The sequence below is a fragment of the Zonotrichia albicollis genome, chromosome 1 (genome assembly GCF_047830755.1).
Source record: "Zonotrichia albicollis isolate bZonAlb1 chromosome 1, bZonAlb1.hap1, whole genome shotgun sequence".
Lineage (NCBI taxonomy): Eukaryota > Metazoa > Chordata > Aves > Passeriformes > Passerellidae > Zonotrichia > Zonotrichia albicollis.
The window spans coordinates 88,863,342-88,888,213 of NC_133819.1; the positions used below are offsets into that span (position 1 = coordinate 88,863,342).

General features: G+C 38.2%; 1 protein-coding gene across 6 annotated transcripts in view; it reads right to left on the reverse strand.

Annotated features, from left to right (window-relative positions):
- The window catches only part of EPB41L4B (erythrocyte membrane protein band 4.1 like 4B), a 166,176-nt gene that overhangs the window by 19,980 nt on the left and 121,324 nt on the right, over positions 1–24,872 (reverse strand). For all 6 annotated transcript variants that reach the window (XM_074546510.1, XM_074546503.1, XM_074546485.1 and 3 more), the window contains 4 exons: positions 23,560–23,627; positions 10,118–10,222; positions 7,121–7,259; positions 6,558–6,635 (listed from right to left, as the gene is read on the reverse strand). In XM_074546510.1, coding sequence (XP_074402611.1) covers positions 6,558–6,635; positions 7,121–7,259; positions 10,118–10,222; positions 23,560–23,627 — 390 coding nt within the window. The remainder of the gene's footprint in view (positions 1–6,557; positions 6,636–7,120; positions 7,260–10,117; positions 10,223–23,559; positions 23,628–24,872) is intronic.

A 24,872-nucleotide genomic window follows, 5' to 3' on the forward strand; every position in this document is an offset into this window, starting at 1 on the left:
CTAAAGCTAAGTAATTTTGTTTATAGGGTTAGTGTTCAGCCCCACTAAGGATGGTGGAGCAGATTAAAACATCCAGTACCCACCTACATGTGCAGCTGTGACACCACAACCTCAGTCCACCAGCTTCACAGGCCAATCTGGAAATGGCCACTGAACCACCCATCGTACAGGCACAGCAAACATCCCACCACTGTGCAACCACCTCACAGTCATTAGCCACAGAGCATTTTCTATCTCTGCAGGCACGCAGGTTCTACAGGATCCTCCAGTCTTCTGGTGTAAATATCTTTTCAAATGAGATCCTATCTACTCAGGCCTGCTATGGAGTCCAGCCAAAGCCTTAAGTTCCAGGACCAGCTCTGCTTGCACGATCTGGCAGAAACCAGATTTACTGATAGGCATTTGCACATTTTATAACTTCTATGACCATGAAGCAGGTGCAAAGAATGCCAGAGAATAGTTAGGACAGCATATGAAAAATCATAAAAGGCAACCAAAAATAATTGTATGTGGCAGAATTTATCACCTCTCCAGGTAAAAGATTCTGACCTCTTGATCCAAACTATCTCCTGACATTACCTTCACCTCAAGTTTTATAAAATGTTAGCCAGTGGACCATTGATTATTTAAAAGAACAGAATTCTATGATACCTGCCTCAACTTTTTTTCTGTTTAACACCATTCCCTATTTTTGGAAGCTTTTCTTACTCATATACACATCATTCCCTATTTAGCATGGGGTCCATGGGTGCAAAGTCAGCAATGGATTTCACTTTGTGTATTTTGTTTTTGGTTTTTTTTTTTTGAGAATTCACTTTCCATTAGTTGAAGAAATAGAAAAGTGTTGAATCATCTGTCATATATCTAGAGAGTGCACCAAGTTGTCCTTCTCAGTGTACAGATAATGGGGAAAAATATATTGGGCCAATGAATTTAAATCACTTAAAACAGAGGAAAAATAAAAGTAAATGTAGAAGCTTAGAGTTCATCTTTTAGAATTCTCTCTTGCTTCTTCACTGACTATTTCTATAATGGATGAATGGGAGAAAATCTGTAAATAGCAAATCTGTAAATAGTAGTCAAAGAGTTTCAGGTAATTTAGTGAATTTTAAACTAAGATTCAAGGGGCTGTCTCTGAGCCTGACACTCCATTATCTTGCATGTTAGTAATTCAACAGACTGCTTATGAAACTGGCATCCACCAATAAAGCCCTGCACTTTGCAGAGCTACATATTAGTCACAAGTCCTATTTATAATTCTTTATGTATTCACCCATTTATCTGGTTGTCCAAAGACTATGATTGTTCTAAAATATTCTAAGTTCCATCCCTAGTTACTGGCATGCCTTATATAACCTAAATGATGCTCAGGTAACCTGTATCTGCTTGCTTCAAGCTGTGTGCTCCCAGAAGCTTATGCTGGATGGGCCTCGAGCATTTCCTGCAAATCCCCAGTCAAATGTGTGGTGCTCAGTTTGACTGAGCCTTACAGTGAACCTCTTTGCAATGTGCTCTCATCCAGCTGGTGCCCTTTTCTTGCAGCAGAAAAGAATGGTCCTTTGCAATATGAGTAAATTTAGAGTATTCCTTGAGTTCACGTGGAACTAGATTTATTGCCTGTTGCTGTAAGTTTTTTGGACTGATGTTGTTTGCTTTAGCAATTGCTGTTCTTCGCTTTATCTCAGTTTAATATGGAGTTAAAGGGCATGAACTTGAAACTGGGAATAAATGTGCATTCGACATCCTGCTTGCTGCTTTTACTTTTTATGTCTATGTGTAACAGACAATCTGAGTTTTTTTCAAATTCTTTTGCTCATAATTGGCCATTGCATGTAAATTTGAGTGTGCAAAAGCTGTTATTTAAGAAGCTGGCTTGGGAAATAGCATTTTTAATATTCCCCTTTGAATCCATTGCATAATTATTGCATCCAATTCATCTTATACTAAGAAACTTTTTGTTGTTGTTTTTGTGATGAAGATGTAAAAGTAGAAAGGTTCTAATTCTGAAATATATCACCCAGTCTTCAAGAGTCTTATTTTTTCTTCAGTATGTGGTTCACCATCAGTAAAGCATTTACAAATTTGTCTCTGACTGAGCTGTTTCAAAGATCTTGGGGGCATGCAGAGATACTTGATCTATACTTTCAGTCAGTTAGATAGTAGATACATGCTAATGTTCTTATCAAATATCAGTCTTGAATTACATTATACTCACTCTCGTTTAGAATTCGATGCCAAAAGGACTGGTTATGGAGGTATTAGAGTTTGATATTTTTGCCTGTCTTCCACTGAAAAACTGGTCTGCACAGAAAGTAAAAAGTTCTTCAAAATGAAGGCAGGAATTACTGAACTCACTTCCCACTCTGTTATTTGGCTTATTGCAACCTTGCAAAGTTTTCATGAAAATTTAGCAAGTAAAAATTAAATTAATTCTTCTTTATTAATAAAACAAGCATTAAAGGGAAGTAGAATGGAAATATACATTACTTATTTTGCTCTATTCATTACTTCTTGCTCACTATCTACTGAGAGTTTGCAGGGATGTTTTATCACCTCCATCAAGATACAAAGAATTCTCCCATTTTCCCCCTGAGCTGACTCACTTTTGACCTGGTTACCTTCACTTTATTTCCAGAATAGTAGATTATAATGCATTAAATTCTGTACTCTTTCAGACTCCCTTCGAATGAGCAGGACTGCATACCCTAGCAATGCTATCACTAAAATAGACATGCTTGTTTCCAACTAATCCTAAATAAAAAATATTTTGTATTTCACTGAAAGCATAAACTATCATACTGGTAATTTATACCTTTTAAACAGTATATCTCAACCTTTAAATAGGCAGATAATTTTCTACTTTCCATTTTCCACCAATAGATGGCAGGTGAAGCTCTAGAAAATTATTCACTTGATACAGCATGAGATAACCTATAATTTGAAAGTACATAGCCAGCTGTAAATTACTGCTCTCTGATACCTCTTTAGATGTGATCATGACTTATTCCTAGCGCATCCACCTTGCATTACAAACCTTAGTCTAAGTTTAGGAATACTGCCATGTTGTATGTAGAACTCTCATTTCTTTTGTCCCACTCCATTAGGTCAAACCGAAGTTTGTGCACACTGATTTCTCTCTTGGTTGAGAAGGTACTGTCAGTGTGGTGTAGCAGCTGTTACATTCATTCAGGGCCTTAAGTCTGAGCTTTCTGTAACTAAACAAGGAAAGCTCTGCATTCATACACGTCAGAAACCGCACCAATTATAGGCTGCAACAGAATAGCTTAAAGCTCAGTGATTTCCAGTTCCAGAAAAGCTAGAAACACAAGGAGGGAGTGCAGGAGGAGAAAGAGCCTACTGCACTGACAGAGCTTATTCTAATATACGTCATTAAGGATGCTCCTAATGTGTTAAAATAATTCTTTATATATGATGCTGCACTTTTTAAAATCCATTTACTTTTTCCAAAACACAAAAGCAGGAGGGATTGAATCTCGTCCACATACAAGCTGAAAGGACACAGTGCTAAAAGTCACAATAGAAGGATAAAAAAAGATGAAGACTCATGCTATAATTGTTTTAAGGACAACAAGTAATATGTTGTAGTCAATTAATTGTAGGATCTAATTGAAAAATGAATAGAAGTGTGCATAAACCACAGGGGTTTAGGATTGCAGAGCACAAAAGGATACCTTTCCCTCTAGGCAATCTGCATTAGTAAATGTACATTATTTTTCCTGCAAAATGATTTCCTGAAATCAGTCTGCCTCATAATTGCCCTGCTGTTACTGGCAGTCTAAGTATTGATGACTAAGTGACCATTAGAGCTCAGCTGGTTCTTGTATATATCACAATGCCTCCTCCAGGCTGACTGAGTAGACAAATTTGATTGCTCTCATCCCTGCATTGCACCTTTGATGATTTCTATTAATTCACTCCATTCAGTAATGCTTACATTTTTATAAGTTAATTTATTTTCTTGAGCTCCAGTTCTAAGTGTAATTTGCAGAATATATTCCACTATATTTGGTACCTTCCACTGTTTTGCTGGCAACAGCAGCAAAACATGGATAAAACCCAAGGGCATCAGGAAACATCAGTGGTTAGACACTGAACAACAAAGATCATGCACCTCATTCATTGACTATTAATCACTCTCTACCAAAAATGTTAAAATGTTACAGAAAAGAAGGGAGGACATCTAAAGCTGATTCAAATGAACATCTCTCCAGTGAACTGGGGAAGTTTGGCAGCATACATCATGACCAAAACAAATTACAAAACCTAATTTAGGATGACCAATTTAGGTGTCTTTGTCTTTCTAGCCCAGACAACACAGACAACAGAGCTGTTGGAATAACCCTCTGCAGAAAAACCTTGACTACACAGGAACCTGAACTTCTGTCTCTATCACCTCAGACAAATACCCCAAATAAGACAACATGAATGACCCCTTCAGATACTGTACCTGTTACTGAATGTGAAACAAATGTGTGCAATTAATAACCAAATTCACAAGGGCCAGGCCACAGCATGCAATACCAGCACATGACCACAGACTTGACAGTAACAGGATGCTAAGCTGCACATTACCTTGACTCTCAAATAACAGACAGCACATTCTATCACAACAGAACTATTAAATAATCAGACTGTCTCAAAGCTACACATTTGCCCTTAGCTTGTCTTTGTTTGGAGCCTCTCTCCCTGAAGAGTAAACTTTTCATTCAAACCTCAGCTGAGAGCAGCCTGTAGTCAGTGAAACTGCAAAGAAAGGTCTGTAAACAATACCTGCTCTGTAGAGAACAAGCTGACCTTTATAGATGTTAAACAAAACAAAAAGGGTTGATTGATGCTGGGCAGTACCTGCTCTCCAAAATATTAAAACCAAGAAAGTCAATGGAAGGTTAGTTCATGAACATACAGTGTGATAAATAATGTCAGTGGGTGGTGGGGTAGGGAAGGGGAAAGCAGGATTTGGTTAAATATTTAGGGCAAAAAGCCTGTATGTTAATCTGGAAAAAGAAAAAATGTGTATTGCTGACCTCTGTTAAATGGAAAAAAAAAACAACAAAACAACCAAATTTATGTTATCTAGAGCAGGTCAGTTGCTCTATGAAGAATTTAAGAAATGATTAATTTCTTAAATTCTGATTAACACAGTAAGACATTGTAGGTTTTTAGAATAAGAAATCTATTTGTAAATTCCAACAGATAATTACAATTTAGCCACAAATGTGCTACTAATATAGAAAAGGACAATCTAACCTAGATAGAATCATGGAAACGCTTATGTTGGAAAAGGCCCTCCAGATCATCAAGTCCAACCACAAACCAGCACTGCCAAGTCCCCCCCTAAACCATGTCCCTCAGGGCAACATCTACAAGTCTTTTAAATACCTCCAGGGCTGTCGACAACCACTTCCCTGGGCAGCCTGTGCCAATGCTTTATAAACCTTTCAGTGAACAAACTGTTACTAATATGCAATTTAAGGCAGTTTCTTCTTTTCCTCTCCCTTCTGGCTTGGGAAGAGACTGATACCTATCTTGCTATAACCTCCCTTCTGGTAGTTTTGGTTTCAGTCTGCCTGTGTCTTGTGGATTTCCACAGCTCTCATCCAGTGGTAACAGGACACAAGTGCAGTTATTTACAGACAACTACAATACTGTCTTGGAAGCAAAAGGCACAGCACCTTTCCAATACTGCAAACTAGGACCTAATCATGTAGTGAAAGCAATGCCCAGGATGGAATTACCTCAATACAAAAACATTTATGCCCAAAATGTAATGCTGTCCTTGTCATGCTTTTTACATGCTTTAACTATGGTTTCTAGAAGACAACAAAAATGCCTTTGGACAGTAGAGGAGCTATCTGGCTTTAAAATTTTTTGCAATGCAGGAGGACTTGGAGGAAGTAAAGGATCATATTATGATTATGCAATAAATCTGCTGAGAATCTGAGATGAAAGAGTTGAGATCACTGAAGTCAAGAGGTATTTCAATTACAGACCAGCATCTCTCACTGGCTTTTAAGCAAAAATAGAAATCACGTAGCTCCAAAAAAATAAGTTAATAACCAACACATTTTAGGCAATTTTGTCTGAAGTGAGGAAGAGAACTCTGCTAATGAAACAGGAAAGTGCAGGTACATGTCTTGGGATTGACTATTAGGTAAACTCTGAATAAAATTGTGGCAAAAAGAAGTAACTTTTCAGACAACTCCCAAAAGCAAAGTTATGATTACATTAGGAATCTGTGTTAAAGGGACAAAGAAGCTTGTGAAACCAGTGGAGAAATGTGTAAAGATAGGAGAGAAATAAGTAGTTATCCAACAATAAATGCATTCAGAAGATCAGCCATAACACTTGTTGATGTGGAATGAGTTTCAGAAATTCTGAGCTGAGTTTGATAGAAGCTCAGGATCACTGAATATCAAGAAAATTTACTTTATTCCTGTGCACTCTGTAACACACTGCATAGTATCCCATTCATTTTAGCTGCAGACAAATGACTGAAAACTTCTACATTTTCCTGGTTACAAACTAAAACTATTTACCATTGGTGTGGCCTCTGTGAAATCCATCAGGAGGTCACCTGGCTCCAAAGCAAATGTACTCCCAGCATCTGTGGAACTCTAAAGGCAAAAAAGAAACCCAGCACTGGAATAAAGAACCATTTCATTTCTGTAATTTTGTTGGTTATTTTTGTTCGGTTTTTTAAATTCCTTAAAGCACAGATTGCCAAATGGATTTTAAATTTCACACCATGTTTTTCAGGTGTGGCTACTCAGGAAAGATAAAAAATAGAATTACACACCTTTAAAATCCATGTGAGTAATCTTGATCCACTGCCCACTAATGCTGAGGAAAAGCTGTTATGGATTTTATCTGAGTCTTGGAGCAGGCTCTCAATACTTCCTTACACAACAAGTTAAACATATCACTACAACTCTGCATTAAAAACTGCTTTTAAATGTAGAATTATTCCATCTAGGGAAAATCTTTTACTGCTTTTAAATGTAGAATTATTCCATCTGGGGAAAACCTTTTACTCCCAACTCCCTCCTATCTTTCCTGAACCCTCTCCCAAGTGACATGAGCTCATCCCTTTGTGTCTTACCTTGCCACCAGGCGAAACCTGTGCTTGTCCTTCCGATGTTTGTGGTGTGCACGTTTTCTGTGACCCGGGAGATGCTGAAGACACAGGTGTTGATGCTGCTGCTGCTGCTGCCAGTGCAGGAGGGAGGTCATCTTCATCACTGCCATTGATAAAAACAGACAGATTTTCTCATTAAAAATGCCACTGGACTTTAGACTGCACTTGTGTCAGAGGAGGCACTGGTAACCTGTATGTCTGCTGTAGTGCTTTGAAGTGAAGCTCCATTTACTCTTTCCTCTAAAAAGCAGCTACCTTTTCAAATAAATTAGATTTTTTTTTCAAGCTTTAAAGATTCCTTAAAAATGGATTGGTTAGGTACTTCTCATCTGCAAATGGAAATCTTATGGTTATTAGGTGCAAGTAGTGTTTCTATGGATTATGTATATATGCATGAGTGAACGGACTAGATAGTACTCCACTTTAATGTTTATTCCTTTCCATGGAGGCTGGCAGCATTGATAAGAACAGATATGGTGACATCCATCCATGGATCTGACTGCTTCATTGGCTTCGGACAACGCTAGGTTTGACACCCATTATGGAGCTAGTCTATGCTTCTATTTTCAAACTGTATTTAAAGGAATTTGATTGACTCCAAAAAGGATCTCTTTAAAAACATTCTTGTGAGGGTATCTTTTTCCTGTCCCATTTATTCCATTTACAGAGAAAACATTTTATTTAAGATGAGGTTGCCTACTTCCCCTGGGCTTTAGGTCATCAAGCTGAACTCTTTCCGTCTCACCTACTGTCACTACTAAATGGAAGCCAGTAAAGAATGTTACACCTTCATTTATTTTTGCAGAACCCTATTGACTACAGATCACTGGGATCAGTCAGCCCTCAGTCAGGATGCTTCCAGTTGTTAATTGCATTTGGATGGAGGTAAACAGAGTCATAATTTGGCCTACAGAAGCCTTATTACTGGGAATGATGTGTGAAAAGACTACAGATTGACAGCTTAATGCACAGTGAAAAATAATGAGAAAAATTACTTCTGCTCATAAAACAGCACTAATTTTAACTACCAATTAGGTACTCACAGCGCACAGAAGGCTGCCATGCCAGCTTGACTGCATGTATCTGCCTTGCCAGATACTTCCAGAACAGAACTACACTTGATTTAGTGCCACTTGAAGGCAGCATGCCTGGACAACACAAAAACCTTCAAAACTACATGACATACAGGTTATGCAACTTTATGCTGGGTTACCTAGCATTGTTTTTTAATTATGATGTAAAATTTTGGTGATTAATATTATCTTTTTCAAACTTCATTTTTTATTCCTTCTGGTTAGGGATAGAATTCAGCACCATAGCATGCACAGTACACAGGTTTTATGCTGGAAAGAAATTGTGAAATATTTTGGACCCGTTGAATAGACATTTTATTAATGTAACAAGCCCAGAGCTGAGCTGTTGACCTAGTTAATCTCTCTTTCAGAAACATGTAGATGACATTTTCCCAGTCTTTGGTCTCCACTCTCAGCAGGAATTCACTGGCACCCTCCCCATTCTTTCTGAGTCAAGTTCCTCTGGTGTATACAAGGAAGTGGAAAAATAAGAGTTAGGGTTGATTTATCAGCCATCTAGCCACGAGCACACTAGCTGCAAGACTGAGAAATGACCTTTACTGTTATTACTTTCACAATAATCCTTCGCTGTTTCTCCACATTTCCCATGTTTGCATTCCAGATACAAGATAATTTAAATAGAACAGAATTTGAGTTTACAAAAGCAAAAAAAAAAAAAAATTAGGGCCCATATTTTTCACTAGGGAGTCCTTGGCCCTACACATGGCTACTGTATAGGTGGCCCCTGTGGGTAGATGTGCACATCTGCTGTTCCTCACACCTTATCCTGGACAACTAAAAATCCACATGGGAGCAAGACATGTTCAAAACTGTTCATCAAAACCTCATCAATCAAAAAGTGATTGTGTGTTTTTACATGCCAGTCTTGCCCTCTTGGACAAATACCAGTTTGGCTAATAGCTCATTTTCCTCCTAGCTTCAATTTGACTAGTTCCTCTGTTTCTTGTCCTAAATAATTTTTCAAGTTTTGGTAATGCAGATTGTTACAAAGACAACGTTTTTAACAGTGAAACAAAAGGCCCCAACATATTGATATTTATTAGAATCCTTTTTAAGAGACAAGAAATATATTTATTCACATTAGAATGCTGAAATCCTGGATGGACTAACAGTTGCCATTCCACACAGAAAGCATACATATTTTTTTCCTTTATAATAGCATTGGTATCCTTGTACTTATAAGTTTATGCTGACATTATTCCTTTTTCCCTTTAATTTCTGGTGGCCTTGTCTGTCTTTTCATGGGAGGACAAATCAACATTGACTTTCACTTCTGCTCAGTACCTCACATCTCTAGAGACTTTCAAGTGGAATGAATTATGTGTAAATGGGATGCCAAAGCCCTCTAGGCACAGATCCCTCTTTCTAGGACTAAGAGAATTTGTTTTGCTGGCTGTAGCTGTAGCAGGCTCAGCAATTGCTTCATGTGACAAATCACAGAGAGGGAGGGTGCACTCTCTGAGAGGCAATGGCTCACAGCACAGCTTGATGCCCCAACAACTAAAGAATGTTTTCCTCATTTTGAAAATGGGATTGTAATGAAGCCAACAGAGCAGCTTGTTCCAGCTCACACCAGGTCTTTGACATTTCATGTGATAAAGAGGTTTTTAATTCCTAACCCATAAGCTTGAGAAAAGTTGGATGTCCTGCAATTCAAAGGGTTAGCCACTGCATAGGAAAGGAAAATTCATTTTGTATTAAAAGCATGAAGATTCTCAGTGATGAAAGGAATGGTATCGGCATAAGATCATTATCATGTAATTGCACTCATGCCTTTCAGAAGGCACAGCTAGAGCAGTAATTAGCATCCCCCTTCATTTTCAGCTGTAGTAGGCAAAACTACAAAGATAATCTGTATGTTACTCACAAACTGTACTGCCTCGTTAACTTCCTCACACGGGGAGCTTTAACCTCCTGCTTTTCTGCAGGGACAGTTGTTGGTGTAGTTTCAGGTCTCACTGGAGCTGGACTTCTAAAAATAGCAAGAAAAACAGATGTCATATAAGCTCTATTTAAACTACTTCAGGCATATCACCAAAGTTCTAACTCATCAACACTTACTTATCTTGCAAAGTGGCTAGTGCCCATTGGAGTTCATCCTTTTGTTCCATTTATAGTTCACTGGCCAGTGTGTGTGTGTGTGTACAGAAAAGGATGTGTGAACTCACCCTCCTGTACTGGGCATACCATTTATAGAAGCAGCCACTGGTTACAAACACAGAGCCTATGTGAAAGACCATGTGGAAATGTCACTGTTTCCAAAGTATCACATTTTAATAACAGACCAGCAGTTCAGTCACGTCAGAAACATTTTTACAAAACATATGTTTGACAAAAACTACTTTATGAATTGTAAAACCTGTTCTGCTTATAATATTTTTTATTTGAAATTAAACATTATCCTTCCACAGTTGAAGGAACAGCTCAAGGGAAATGAACTAATGGATATGATCCAAGAAAAATGATCAATTTTTTCCCAGCTTGCTAGAAAAAAGCAAAACTCAGATGTGTTTCAGATGCTCATTAATGTGAAATACATCTGCAAAGCTTCAGCAAAGGAAAGACATGGCAATGAGGAGGTCCACATGAAAGAATCTTCTCCTTAACCATATATCAGTAGAATTAACTCAAGCTTCAATTAAAAAAATCATAAATACTAAATAAAAGATCCTCATGACCTTGGGAGGAAACCATTTCAACCATGAGCTTGAGGGGCATGAAGATACATGTAAAATTTAAATAGTGCTTTCACTTGAAGCAACAGGTTATGATTAAATATACTATATGTGTACTATAAACATAATAAATATGCCAAACATTAAAAAATAATTTGAAAGTCCTGCTTAAAAATTTGTGAGGTGGTATTCTGCCATCTAATCTGAAGTCAGATTCTAAATTATTAACTTGAGCAGCCCTACTGATTGCTGATGGGACTGCACATGCACTGAGGTACATTTCACAAATGGCAAACGTTTTTCTAGTCTACTTACATTGTATTAGGCTTCTAAAGCCTTAATAAGACACGCTTGTTTAATTTTCACTATTGCAGATCCCTCTGATGCCCCTGTGTGCTTTAAGCTTTGCTAACTCTCTTTGCTAACTTCTGAATCTGATGTTGAGCTACAACAGAACCTACTGAGATGGCACAGCCTTCAGGTTATACATTCAGTTTTCCTAAATATTTCTTAGTCTTTGGAGAGGTTACAGAGCATAAGATGGAACAGTGGAAAATAGTAAAGTACAAAGGGCATAAATACATAATAAACCTGATTACTAGTTCCACTTCTCATAAAACAACTTTTGTCAATTATTTACCTATTATTTGTTCCCATTAATTTCAAGAAGTTGGTACAGATAGCAGTGAGATATCAATATCAGACATATTTCCTTTCCTCTGTTCAAATTTCAATGTCAGTCATTTTTATCACAGATTTCTCAATGGTATTAATGTAGAACAAGCCAGCCAGATCTGAAGGCCTTTTGCTGAGTTTTTTAGGCTATTAGGCTGGCAAATAAGGGAAAGATAAGCAAAGGAAGGGGGGGGGGGGGCGGAAGCCCAAATAATCTGTTTTAGTCTTGAATTCAATATATCTGACCTGAAAATATGTGATTTTCCAACAACCAAATTATGGAAGTTCCCAAGTTCGTTTTGATCAAGTCAGACTTCAGATTGGAAGATAACACTACCTCTTCTTTTCCTGAAACAAAGGTATCTTTTGGCTACTGAAAAAAATTACTTGTTCTATTTACCCAAAGTGATTTCCAATTGAAGTCTGACATAAGCAGGATAAATATGTTAAGAGACATTAAACAACAGAAAATCACATTCTGAAGGGGTGTAAATGACTGTAATTATTTTCAGTTCGAATATATTGGCTGACATTCTTGCTCTGTATGAATGGTCCTCACAACTTTCCAATAATTTTGTAAGAGGATACCTTACAATTTTTAAAGCTTTTCACCAACTCAATGAGAGTGGAAACAGAGTGGTATAAACTACATGAGTTGAATAACATTTCCTCAAAATGATAGCAAGTGATGAACTAATGCTATGAAGGGGTTCAAGAAACAGCAAAGTGTAGAATAGGAAAGCTGGTTACAAATCTATTTCCAGTTCATGAGTGCTTCAAATTTCTCAGGACAACATTATAACCTGTGATGTAAGTCAGTCATATACTTTCACACAAAGGAAGATTTGAAGTGATAATTTCAGCTCTTTTATTACATTTCATTTTACAAAGCCTGTGTATCTCCTTTGGAATACCGTGGTTTGTAATTTAAGAAAAGGGAAGAGGTGGGGCTTTTGAAGCAGTTATCTCAATTGTCACAATCAAATTTTTGTTTGAAAGGATGTAGTGCAATTTTGTAACTAAAGCAGTTTGCAATGATTTCAAAGCAAGTTATAAAACTCACTTATACATATGAAATTTTTTTAAAATTCTAAGTCTGAATTAATGCTGAAAAAATGTTTAATATGAAACATTTCACTCAACTGTAAATAAAATGTTTGAGATACAAACAGTGCCTACTCTCTAATCCAATAAAAAGATGAAAAACTTATTATTTTCCTTTGAATGCTGCAGATTTTCAAGTAGGAAAAAAAAAAAGTCAAGCAAACATTAGACACACCTACTCCTTTTTCAGCCATTGTAATTGCTCAGATAAACTTATGTTTTGTACTACACCAATAAAGTGTTCCACTCACTTATCTTGCAAAATCAATACCATTTAAAAGCAAAATCTTCTTTCCCATTATGATAAAATTTTGCCATAAGTTTTGTTAGAGGCTGGTGGCAGCAAGCACCTTTCCCCTGATATTTCTCAGGCCTCTGGGGCAGAGACAAGCACCATTTATTGCACATTTTGAGATGCTGCAGGTTAGCTAGGATGAAAATTGAAGTTACTCCCGAATGAAAAGGAGCTGTGGCAATGCCTCTACCCAAAGAGGCCATTAGCACAAGATGAAACGTTAGACTAGTCCTACAAATGGCAGAGCTGGAATTCTGTCCTCATTAAAACCTTGCTAGGTTACCTCTTTCCACATCAGGCTAAAAATTCCACGACAGCTCCTGTTCCATCTTCAAACACTTTTCCTCAGTCTGGATCTGCTCAGAACTGTTGCTACTCTCTCAACAGCAACTAGATGCAGGAAGTGCTCAGCTTGATCAACCCAGTGCCCAATCTGTCTTTTAAAAATGGCAGGCTTTTAATATCATAGAAACTCTTAAAAAATCTCATTGATATTCCAGAAAAAGTAGCAGAATAACTTCTGTTACTGTCCTTTGATTTCTACAGCCAGAATTCTTATATGGAAAGATATTATTTTTGAAGAGAAGCCCTGTAATTATTTCAATTATTTAAATAGAGTGATTATGTGCAGATATCACCATTTCAAGTTTGTAGTCCTATATAAATTACACAGCTATATAAATCACAGTAGTCCTGTACAAAGGATACAGCTTGAGGAAAAGTATAGGAGGAAAGTGTTAAAGGATCAGTGGGACTCAGAATTAAAATGAAAAATAAAATGTACAGTGTATTACAGTTCCTTCAGAAGGCTCTTTTTCAATGTCATTAATTCATAAACCTTTTTCCTGTAACAGTACCCAACCACTACTGCATACAAATGAAGGTACTGAACCAAGACAGAGTTACTTAATGACCTGGCACCTTACATAAAAATCTGTCGCTTCCTGGTGAGAATGACAATAACAACCACGAATGTCAGCATGCAGTGGCAGGTCATCAGAAACTGCCTGTGCGCTGACAGCCCCAGCACCCTCCTGAGCCACAGCCAGCACGCTCTCCTGAACTAGCTTCAGCCTGTTCCAAAGCCTGCACAGCAACACAAACACAATCCAGAGAGAGATCTCCCCCAAACCCAAGGAATCTGTTTTGTTCTCAGACTAGCAGCCAAGGAGGTGACTGAAACCAAAACTACTCACAAAAAAAAAAAAAAAAAAATTACCCTGTGGAACATTTCAAGTGCCAACAGATGTACACTGGTTTACCTTGAACCTTCCCTGGGGGTGGAATGCATGTGCTCATGCTGAGGGACTCAGGGTGTCCCACCTCACCTTGGCTCTGACGCAAGGCTGAGGCTGCACTGCTCCTGCACCACCCATTTTTGTGCCATGGCTTCCTTGTCCCCTGCTTGGCAGGCTCTGGACAGACCTCCATGCTTGTTTGAAACGTGGCAATTGGGCTATGTGGGATAAAATTATTGTCCATGTCATAAACTGATGGCATTAATTAACTTCTCTTGCCTTGGAGGATGTAGTTCAGGATTTTAAAACTACCAAAGTCTGCTGGGGGAACACACTGCCTGCACTTCTCTTTAACAGGCTTTATCCTCTTTACTTCTCTTTCTCTTTGTGTCTATTTTGTCATCTGGAACAATAACTCTCCCCGTGTCTTCCCAAACTGATGCCAAGAGAGAGAGGATAAAAACCCCATGACTACAAGGATACAGCCAGCTGCATGAAAGTTAACCTGCTTTCAGATGCTGACTCATGGAAAAGGAAAAAAAAAAGCCCCAGAGGCTGATTTTGGCTGCAGAATTCCTTTTGAGTGGGAACATGATAGTGAAAACTTGGGAAGGATAAGCAAGAAAGAAAGGAAGGAAAAGGAAAAATGCTTGATAGATGCATTCTCTTGTATATCAAAAACATTGCCTATCAAGCTAAGCAAACACAGACAAACACTCAAATCTTTCCTAAGCCTGTGCTCTTAGTATTTCACACATTTCTTTTCCAAAGGTCATCTGAAGTTAAGAAACAACATGTTCTTTTTCCCTTTGATAAGGTACCTTTTCTCAGAAGACAGGTTAGCTCTTCAAAACATTGCTTGGACATTTTAAAGCTACTACCCGTATCAAATTTTCTGAATAAAGTGTTTTTCTTCTTTTTACCTCCCATACCCCCCTCCTTATAGATTGCAGATGTATAAAAAAGATCCTTGCTACAGATTATATGCTTTTCTTACTCACAAATTGAGTTCTGCTTCTTGTAAAGGAAAAATTGTCTGTTCCTTTCATTGTCCTTGCAATGAAAATTATGCGCAGTCTAGACAAAAGTACAGTGCCCCTGTGGTCCAACAGAGAGATAATGATCATACAGGAGCTGCTCTTCTCTCACAGCTCAGGGTAATGCAAGAGGTCAGCACTTGGTATCTAAGGTCAAACTGAGTACAAATCCTACCCCTGCTCACAGCAACCAGGACAGCCATAATGAATTCTGTGCTTTCCAAGGAGCCTAAGCACAGTTTAGGGGGCAGAGGACAGAGCCAAAGAAATGCACCTCAAGTGGGGTATTTCATTAGCTTAACCTCATCTGAAAGGTCTGAGTACTGCTCCTTCCTCTGTAGTTTGTAGGTTAAGAATATAATTACAAACAATTTATCAGCATTTGGCTTCAGGCAGCAGGTCAAAGAGGTCTTTAAGACTCAGAATGAAGTCAAAAAACATACCTAGGTGTGCTATCTGCAATCTTTAATTCAGACTGGCATGTAAAGGCTATTCAAGAGTTCAGCTTGAAGTTATGACTGATGCAGAAATTACTCCGTGAGGTTCTTGCAAAAAGCTAGAGCAGTAGATCCATTAACCTGTCACTGGACTGAGGCCAGGGTGATGTGTATTCAGATATTTGCTTTATTTTTGGAAATGCTGGTTGAAATTTTTCAGCTGGAGAATTATTCTTATTATATTTTTTTAAGGTAAAGACTGAATGAAAAAAAGGAGCTTTTTAAAAGCAATTCAAAATTCTTAGGAAGAAGCCAACAGAGATAATTATTTTAGTTTACCTAGAATATTTCACAATATATTTAGGAGGAGATATTTAAATGTAATATTTCAGACTCTGCCTCACAGGGTTAACTCCATTCTGAGTTTAAGAAAAAGCAGCCTGTTGAATTCACTGAAGTTCATGCCAGGTAAGACTGAGCACATAATTCCTGATCAGCTTCAGTTCTGAACTTCCTGAAAGTTCTTTTGAATATATCTGCTTTTCTAGGGAAGTGAAGTCTTCAACTTGGGGAAACAAGCTGCCCATAATCATGCAGGTGAGATAACAGGTCACATAAAAGCTACCCTGACATTTACTGGAAGTTTATGTATAAAAACAGATATTGGGATGCTAGTTTCACAATGAATTGTGTACAGATAAGACAAAGATCACTACACTTTGCACCTTGCTTATACAGTCATATTTTGAGAACACCTGCAGAAAGCCAGGGTTCTCTGAAAAACATGGTTCAGGTTCAGACTGAGGTATGTCAGCAGGATGTTAGCTCAGAGACCAAAAGATGACAATTTAAATGTTCATACAGTTTGTGCAGGTGAGAATGGAGAGGCAAAAGCACAAGAGAGCAGACATTACTTTGAGAGACACTCCTTCCTTGATGATACATGGAAGCTATATTTTAGAAGTATCACTTTGGTCACAAAAGGTGTTGGACATTTTCCCATCCATTGAAAGGCAGCCAGACTCAAAGCCCAGCGCACCCCAGAGGCACAAGGCACAGCAGGCTGATCACATTCTGACAATCTGTAGGAGCCAGGCTTACTCTGCAGTAGGCATTCAGAAGAGCACCTGAGATTACTTCTCCTGATTCATCTGCACCCCGTAAAACTTGATATAATTTAATGTTTTCCACCCCTCTTTTCTGGTGTGCAGCATCATCGAGCTCTACGAGATAACATTTAATTTTACGTTACGTGTTGAGCAGCTCCTAATGTAATTAGTCTCAATGTAATGGCGTAATTTGGTTTTGGATGGGAAGATTTACAAAGAAAATTAGAATAAATGAATGCACAAAGCACCAGCTGGTGCTTATACCTACTCCCACATAAGAAGAATATTGCTATTTGCAATCCTATGAAAGATGAGATAATTTGGATAACAACGATCAACAAAGGGTGATGCAGCAGTTGGTCTAAACAGAAAGAAATCCACAGACAAATCCTGAACCATGTGGGATATAAAGCCTGCCAAAGCTGGCAGTAACCCAAAAGCATATTTTAAGGGAAATAAATATTGCAGTGCATAAATGTACCATGTGGTGCATGACAGCAAATGGCAACAACAACGAGAACAGTAATAACTGACCAGCCAGCTCGAGGGCTTCAGCTGAAGAGGGTTTCTGACTGACAACTGAACTTATATTTACACTTTTGATCACTATTTTGAGCAAGAGGCCGTCTAATCTCCATCCTGTATTTGGAGGTTTTCAAAATTCAGATAGAAAAATCCATGACTGACTTGATCTAGAGTTGGTGACAGTCCTGCCTTGAGCCCTCACAAAATGAAGACTAACATGTAGGAGATGAAGAAGGTATTAGTGTTTACATGTACCAAACATATCATATCTAAGCTTTCCTGAGCAGCATGTGAACATGAAGAAAAGTGTATATTATCAGCAAATCCAATTGCTAGGTAATGTCCTGTCTAACAAATTTTACTTCAGTTGCTTACCCAACTTGTTAACTTCAGGCATTTTTACCAACATTTCTACTGTTGGACTTATCTCAAGATGAAAATTTACTTTGGCAAACAGGCCATGCCCAAAGACAGACAGTATTTTGCTTTGTCCTAAGCAGTAGCAATTCTTAACATCTGAACTGTTTTGGTGTAATTCTTAACTCTGGAATTCCTTAAGCCAGTAAAGCAGAATTATACTTGGGCTTGCATTCAGACATGTTTGAAGAAGAAAACAAAATAGGAAAAAGTGCAGACCTTTATCTTAAATACAGTCCAAATGTGTATGTGTGAACCTACATGCACATGCACTCAGGTATCCATGATATACGATTATCCAGGTGGTCGTAGCCAGAAAGAAAACATGCTTCAAAGAGTTTTCAGAAGAAATTAATGTATAGGCACTGGGGAAATTGTATAGCTGGTGTTTCTGTCTGGCAAAGATTTGACTAAGAAAATAAATTCTTTTCATGGGGATCTGTACTTAGCCATATATTCCTTATATTTAATAAATTAAGCAGGCTGGCAATGAACAATAAATTTCTGTAAAGAAAGTTCATGAGTTTATCTTCCTAGCATCCATCCCCTTACAGAGAAATGGGTGAGATTTATAAAAAAGTGAAAAGGTGACTTTGCAATTCCCATTCCCTTGATACACTGCACAACAGAAACCTCCACATCCCAAATCAGAAGGTGGGACATGCCCCTGATCAAGAGTAAAGTGTGACCAGAGGCGATAGGAAAGCTGCTGACTACATTTTTTTGTTTTTCTATTTTGCACAACACTTTATTTCCTTGACTATATTTCCTTCACTATACTTCCTTCATTGTTTCTGGTAAACAGCTGGAACCTTGATCTCTCAAGGCTAAAAGAATCAAATACAAAAAGACTAGTTGGTAGAGGCAGGGGATGAGAGCCTTAAGAAAACTATAAGAACAATCAGCAATCTCAAACATGAATTAAATTAGATACCTAATCAGCAAATTCTCCCAAAACACTTCTCCCTCAACACTTCCATCTGGACACAGAGACAGATACCTGAGTGTCAGGAATTCTCTAACAGATGGGAAAATACCTCTGCTGCTTCCTCATAATCTCTTCTGGAGCATTTGCTACCATGACAGGTCCTTTTACAATACTAAAGATGAAAGTGCTCTGTTAGAAAGGCTTTTCTATCTCTATTGTATGATGAATTCCTCTTGTTGGCCTTGAAAAGGATGGATGTGACCACTTATTCCCTTGTACACTTGGGGTTTACATCCCAAAAGAAGCACTATTAAAAATCCTAGCAAAATGACTGCCCTAACAAATTCCAAACTAACCCAGTGTTGACACAAACACATTTTTACTACATGCCTTAACAAAGCATGCTTCACCATGTGAAGTGGTAACTGCAAACTAACTGTATCTCTTATTGATTCAACACAGGCAGTATAAAAAGAAAAAAAAAAAAGAAAAACAAGAAAACCAAAAAAGTAAAAAAAGAAAGCAAATACATAAATAACACTTTTTTTCCCAGGTATTTCTTCTTCCAAAAACCAATGTTCTCTTCTGCCTTGTCCAAAACGCGTACAGCCTAGCTACAAAGTGACTAGTATATAGTTACAGAGTACATATTACTTTGGTATTGAAGAAAATGTGCTTTCAGATCTGTTACAACAGAGTTGTAATAAAGACAGATTTGACTCTTCTTCAGAGGACTCCTGTGTCTTATCAAGGTAACTCATGGCTCTCCTATTTAACCTGCTAGAGAAATTCCCCTTCTGTTAGCGGCTCTCATTTGACTTTGTTCAGCTGAGAACTCTGTCACATGCAGCCCAGATGGATCCAGCTGAGGCAACCACGCAATTTCCCTGTAGCCACTGTCCAGATCTGCAGCTCTGTTACAGGTTATCTGCAAAGCAGTAGGGTCACCAAGGGGAATGTACAACTATGTCCCAATTCAGAGTGTAATTGAGGATTAAAGAGGATGTAAGCTAGAACGCTGCAGCATGTATTCAGTTACTGAGTCACCAGCTCTTTCATCATTTAATGTTGGAACCAGCACTTGAAACAGTCTGGGAGGAAAAAAAATCCTATCCAGAGGAGGAAAACCTACAGAAATGTGCAGGACTGCTCTCCAGAAGCAGGGAGTGAGACAAGACTGCAGTCTGCTGTGATCCCATATCCTCCTGCATCCTAATCTGGTGTGTACAGGTTACCTATTAACTGCAAGATCAGGAGACAACCTTGCAATTCCAGCCTGTGCACCAAATGACAGAGCAAATTTAACAAGGTTTCCCCTCCTGAAAGCTGCAAAGTTAATGTTATTTCAGTTTCAGCTCTGATTCCCCCTTCCTCATGTTTAAAATTACTTACAAAAAGAAGTGTTTGGAGTTTGCCGGAAGACACAGAAAACAGGTAGATAAACTGCCTGATACATGACAACTTTGCATAGTACAACATTATCCTGAGGCCATGCCCAAGAAAATTACTGGAGACTGACTTGCAGGAAAAGTGGCTATACCACACAGACATATGAGTAATTACTAGTTGAACCAGAACTAATTCTACAAAGAGCTATAGCAATTGTTAGCCAAATTGAGTCTGTCATGGCAGATGCTAAAATAATTGCTATGGGAGATTACAGGCCATATCCAAGCAGTTAATTCATTAAAAGTGTAATATTCAGAATGGCAATGGAGGAGCAGACAAAATGGTAGCAAACAGAGCACAGTTTTTTAATCAAACAAGCACTACTGCCCTCCTCTCTCACCTTCTAGTTCCCTATTAATAAGAACAATTCATGCTTCAGTTGCTGCTCAAAACTGCATATGTTTGCTTACTAGCAGGCCTGAATGAATTTCCCTGTGTCTTGGGTTTGGAAAAAACAAAGAATTTTGTAATGTTTTGTACAGTTATCTGTGATGGTGTCCACAGGGGTTCTTGGGTGAGGGAAGAGACAAGGATCTGACTCCATGTTTCAGAAGGCTTGATTTATTATTTTACAATATATATTACATTAAAACTATACTAAAAGAATAGCAGAAAAGGTCTCATCAGAAGGCTAGCTAAGAATAGAATAGCAAAGAATGACAACAAAGGCTTGTGGCTTGGCTCTCTGTCCCAGCCAGCTGGGCTGTGATGGCCATTAATTAGAAACATCCAAGATGGGCCAATCACAGATGCACCTGTTGCATTCCACAGCAACAGATAACTGTTGTTTACATTTTGTTCCTGAGGCCTCCAGCTTCTCAGGAGGAAAAATCCTAAGGAAAGGATTTTTCATAAAAGATGTCTGCGACAGTTATCAGTGTGAAAAATAGACAAAGTCATTGTCCCTGCTATAAATCTCTTACATGAAAAGAGTGGAGTGCTAAAAAGCTGTGACAGCTACTAGTTTCAACCAGCAAGATATTTCAGCAGAGTCTTCAAAGATTCACAGAGGTGCTGTTTACAGAAATGTCTGCATGAGCACTTGCAGGGAAAAAAATATATATTCCATGTGGAAGGTTTTTTTACCAAGGGTTGTTCTGCTTGTCTCTGCTAAAGAGAAGAGAAAAGCTCCCAGACAATTTGTCTCCCAGTATGAACTAACCCTTGGCTCTACTCAGACGCAATTCCTAGCAGAGCAAAGGCTCATTTACGTCCATCAAATTCCACAAGACAGAGGTTATAGAGAATGTTATAGGCAAATAGATCACATGCTGGCTGGCTACAGAGGTGCATACAGCCCTGCAGAAAGAGTAGCTGCTTGAAGGAGAAAGAAAATGGTTAGACACTGGATTTATATATATGTAGGCTGTTAAAATTGGTCTATGCCTTAAAACTGGTCTTTCCCTGAGCATTGATTACTTGTATATGTGCACCTTCAGGACACAGCAATAAAAGAATTCCATTTCATTTGGTACAACTCACTGTAGAGGAAATGATGCTTGACATATCACAGATAAAAATAGATATTGGACAAATATACACCAGAACGCTGCATACCAAGAACTCCAATGTGACTTTTACAATTTTATAAGCTTGGATGTGTGGGAAAGAAAACAGTGAAATTTGCTTTGCAGCCAGGTTACCAACCTTAACTCATGCTGAATAGTACTTTATTAAAAAGCACTTTACAAAGCACACCACTCATTTACAGTTCAACAGGATGCAGCAGAAGAGAACCTATTCCAAAATGTGGAGTAAAAAGGCTTTTCTACAGATGTTATGCAGAAGTTCAGCAGAAGTGATTAAGGAAAACAAGTCTGTAGCCGCATTCCCAGTCACACAGGGAAATACAAATTAGGTCCTCCTGAACTGCTTCTGGAAGTGACAGCAAACCAACAAAGTCTGTGGCAGAGACAACATGGGAAACCCATTTCAATTAAACAAAGAAATAGGTCATTGTGCTATGTATGTGATGAGTTTTCTTAAGAAAGAAAATAATTTCTCAAGAAAGTTTAGTGCAGGTCTAAGAAGAGCAACAGCACAAAAGAAAAATGGGTGATTCTAAATATCAAACAGAGTTTACAGCCTCTTGGACAAACAAATGAGAAAATCATGGCCTCTCAGGTGAGACATTTCAGCTCTGCAGGGTATCCCAAGATAAGAAACTGGGAAACTGGGAATCACAGCTGCACTGCAAGCAAGCCAGGTGCTGCCATGGGAGGCAATAGCATCGCCTCTCGTGTCTCCTCCTGCCTCAGCACCACCAACCATCCCCACCATTCTTCTCTAGGTAGCTGCTTTCACTAAGCAAACACAGCAACTCTGCTAGCCCAGCCTGGTCAGAAAGGAATTTCTGAATGAAGTGGTTTTGAAGGCTATGCATATTTATCACACTGTAGGGAAAATACACATTTGAAATAAACATTGACAAATTTTCCCAACTATAAGTGTTAATTTTTTAGTTCAGAATGACTTAATTTTTCAAACATAATTCATGATGCACCTCAACTAGACTTTTCTATAAGGTGATTAAATGTCTGTTTTCTGTTGCAAGAATCACCACCCAAAAATTATAAAATAAAATGAGATGATTAGTGCTCCAGTACATATGTATATTACATGTACATGAACATATAAAAACCAGATACACTGGTGTAATTAGCTGATTTAACAGCCATGCTGTAAATCCACAACATTTTTCCCTCAAACTCTCCTCCCAGATATCAACACTGCAGATGTTCAAAGTGATGGAACTACCAGACACGTAGAGGCAGGTGATTTCCAAATTCTCCTGCTGTAACCTCCTCTCTGATCACCTGCTGGAAGACAGCATACTGTGCCACTCAAATCATGTTTACAATTAACATGCCTCTTCAAAATGGCCACTCCAATAAAGAAAGACTATTATCCTCTATCAACAGAAGAAAAGTACAATCAGAAGTAGTTGCTACTGTCTGCAAATGAGCCATTTTTCTGAGGACTGTATACCAAATGCCTCTTCTTCTGAGAAGAAAAGACCTTGCACAAATCGGGAAAATGCAGACACAGGGATGTTCCAGTTTGGACACCTAGCATGTTTCTAATAGAAAAGTTATGAAAATTGACTTATTTTTATATAAGTTTTTCTAAGATTGTCTCTAGACCTTTCTTACCCAGAGCTTTTGCATTTATTCAAATAGATACACTTAGCCTGATCTTTAAAGCTGAGCTTTTATCAATTCTTAAACTATATCTGATATATATATGTATAAAATAAGCACTGTTCTGACAGCCACCTTCTCCTCAGGTCATTTCATGGTGAACTTTACTCAGCAACCTGGAGATGAGCAAATTGAACTGTAACAACAAGTTGAAATAATGTTTGGGAAATGCCTCATTACATCAATTTTTTTCTTCCCCTACAGACAAGAAGCAACAGACCTTACATTAGGGTCCTGCAGACTGGAGGTCTTACTGGGATTTACAAATGAGGTCTCTTCTTTCACAGCCTGTTAAAAGAAGGAGCCAAAGTTTAGTATGACATCCATGCACTTAGGATAATACAACAATTTATTAAAAAATTATTCCTGCAAGCAGCTCAGAAAACTGCAGCATCCAAAATGCCTACTCTGTCCAGATTTAAAAGACATGATCTTTTTGAGTTTTCATCTCCTACAGCTGAGATTCACTGTGAAGAGCAACAATGTACAACGTGCAGGGCAATAGTATAAGGGAGAGATTGGTACTGGAGGAGAAAGAAAGGAACACTGACATTTATGGCTCCTCCAGAAAGCACTTGAGCAGAAATCATACAAAATCTACACAGACAAACATACTGTAATTGAGCTGTCCTTTCAACTGGAGTAGAAAAAAAATATTTATTCTGAAATAATGATGCCAACTTTTCATTCAGTTTTTGAAAATATAACTGAAAAATGTGATTCCCTACATATATTCACACTGTATGCACAATTCACAGAAAATCTCACTCACTACTGCTCTCTGCTAAATTACAGAGTCCTGTCTCTCATATGCCATTTTTCTGTCAATTTGAAAATACTAGTATTGCAAAATAACTCCCAGGGAAATTGCTTTATTACCTAGGAAATGCCCAGTCTGGGCAGGTGTTGACATACTCTTCATCTGAGATGCAGTATTCCCAATCCATGTGTAAATGCCAGTGTGAGGACAACACTGCCCCCCACTACAGAAAATACTGGCTAAAGAGACAAGAGTATTTCCAAATACTCCCCCCTATCAGTCAGGGACTTCTCAGACTGTGACATTTGCACACTGCTATCTGAACAGAGGGGGACTGAAATAGTCCCACAACAGAGTGGTTTTTCAGTGTTCAGTATCTGAACCACAGTAATTTGAGGCCGTGGGTCCAGATCAAATTAAATTAAATGTGTCAGTCTAATCCTCTTAAAATAGGATGAAACAGATTTCTTCAAATCCATCAAATCCAAATCAAAGGATTTTACAGACACATAAAAATATTGTAATGTTATATAAGACCTTCCATTCAATAAAAAATGAAATATTTCATTTGTGGGTACTCATAAGAAAAGAAAACAAAATCAAATCTGAGTTTCTTCTATACCTTAATGATGGACTAAATTAAAAATATCAGTAGGGATACTCAATGCTTGGGGAAATCATCAAGTGTTGGGTTTGTTTTCCCCTTGTGCTAGAGAGAACAGAACCCTCACTGCCACTTCCCAGATCATTATTTACCAGATCATCAGCCATGC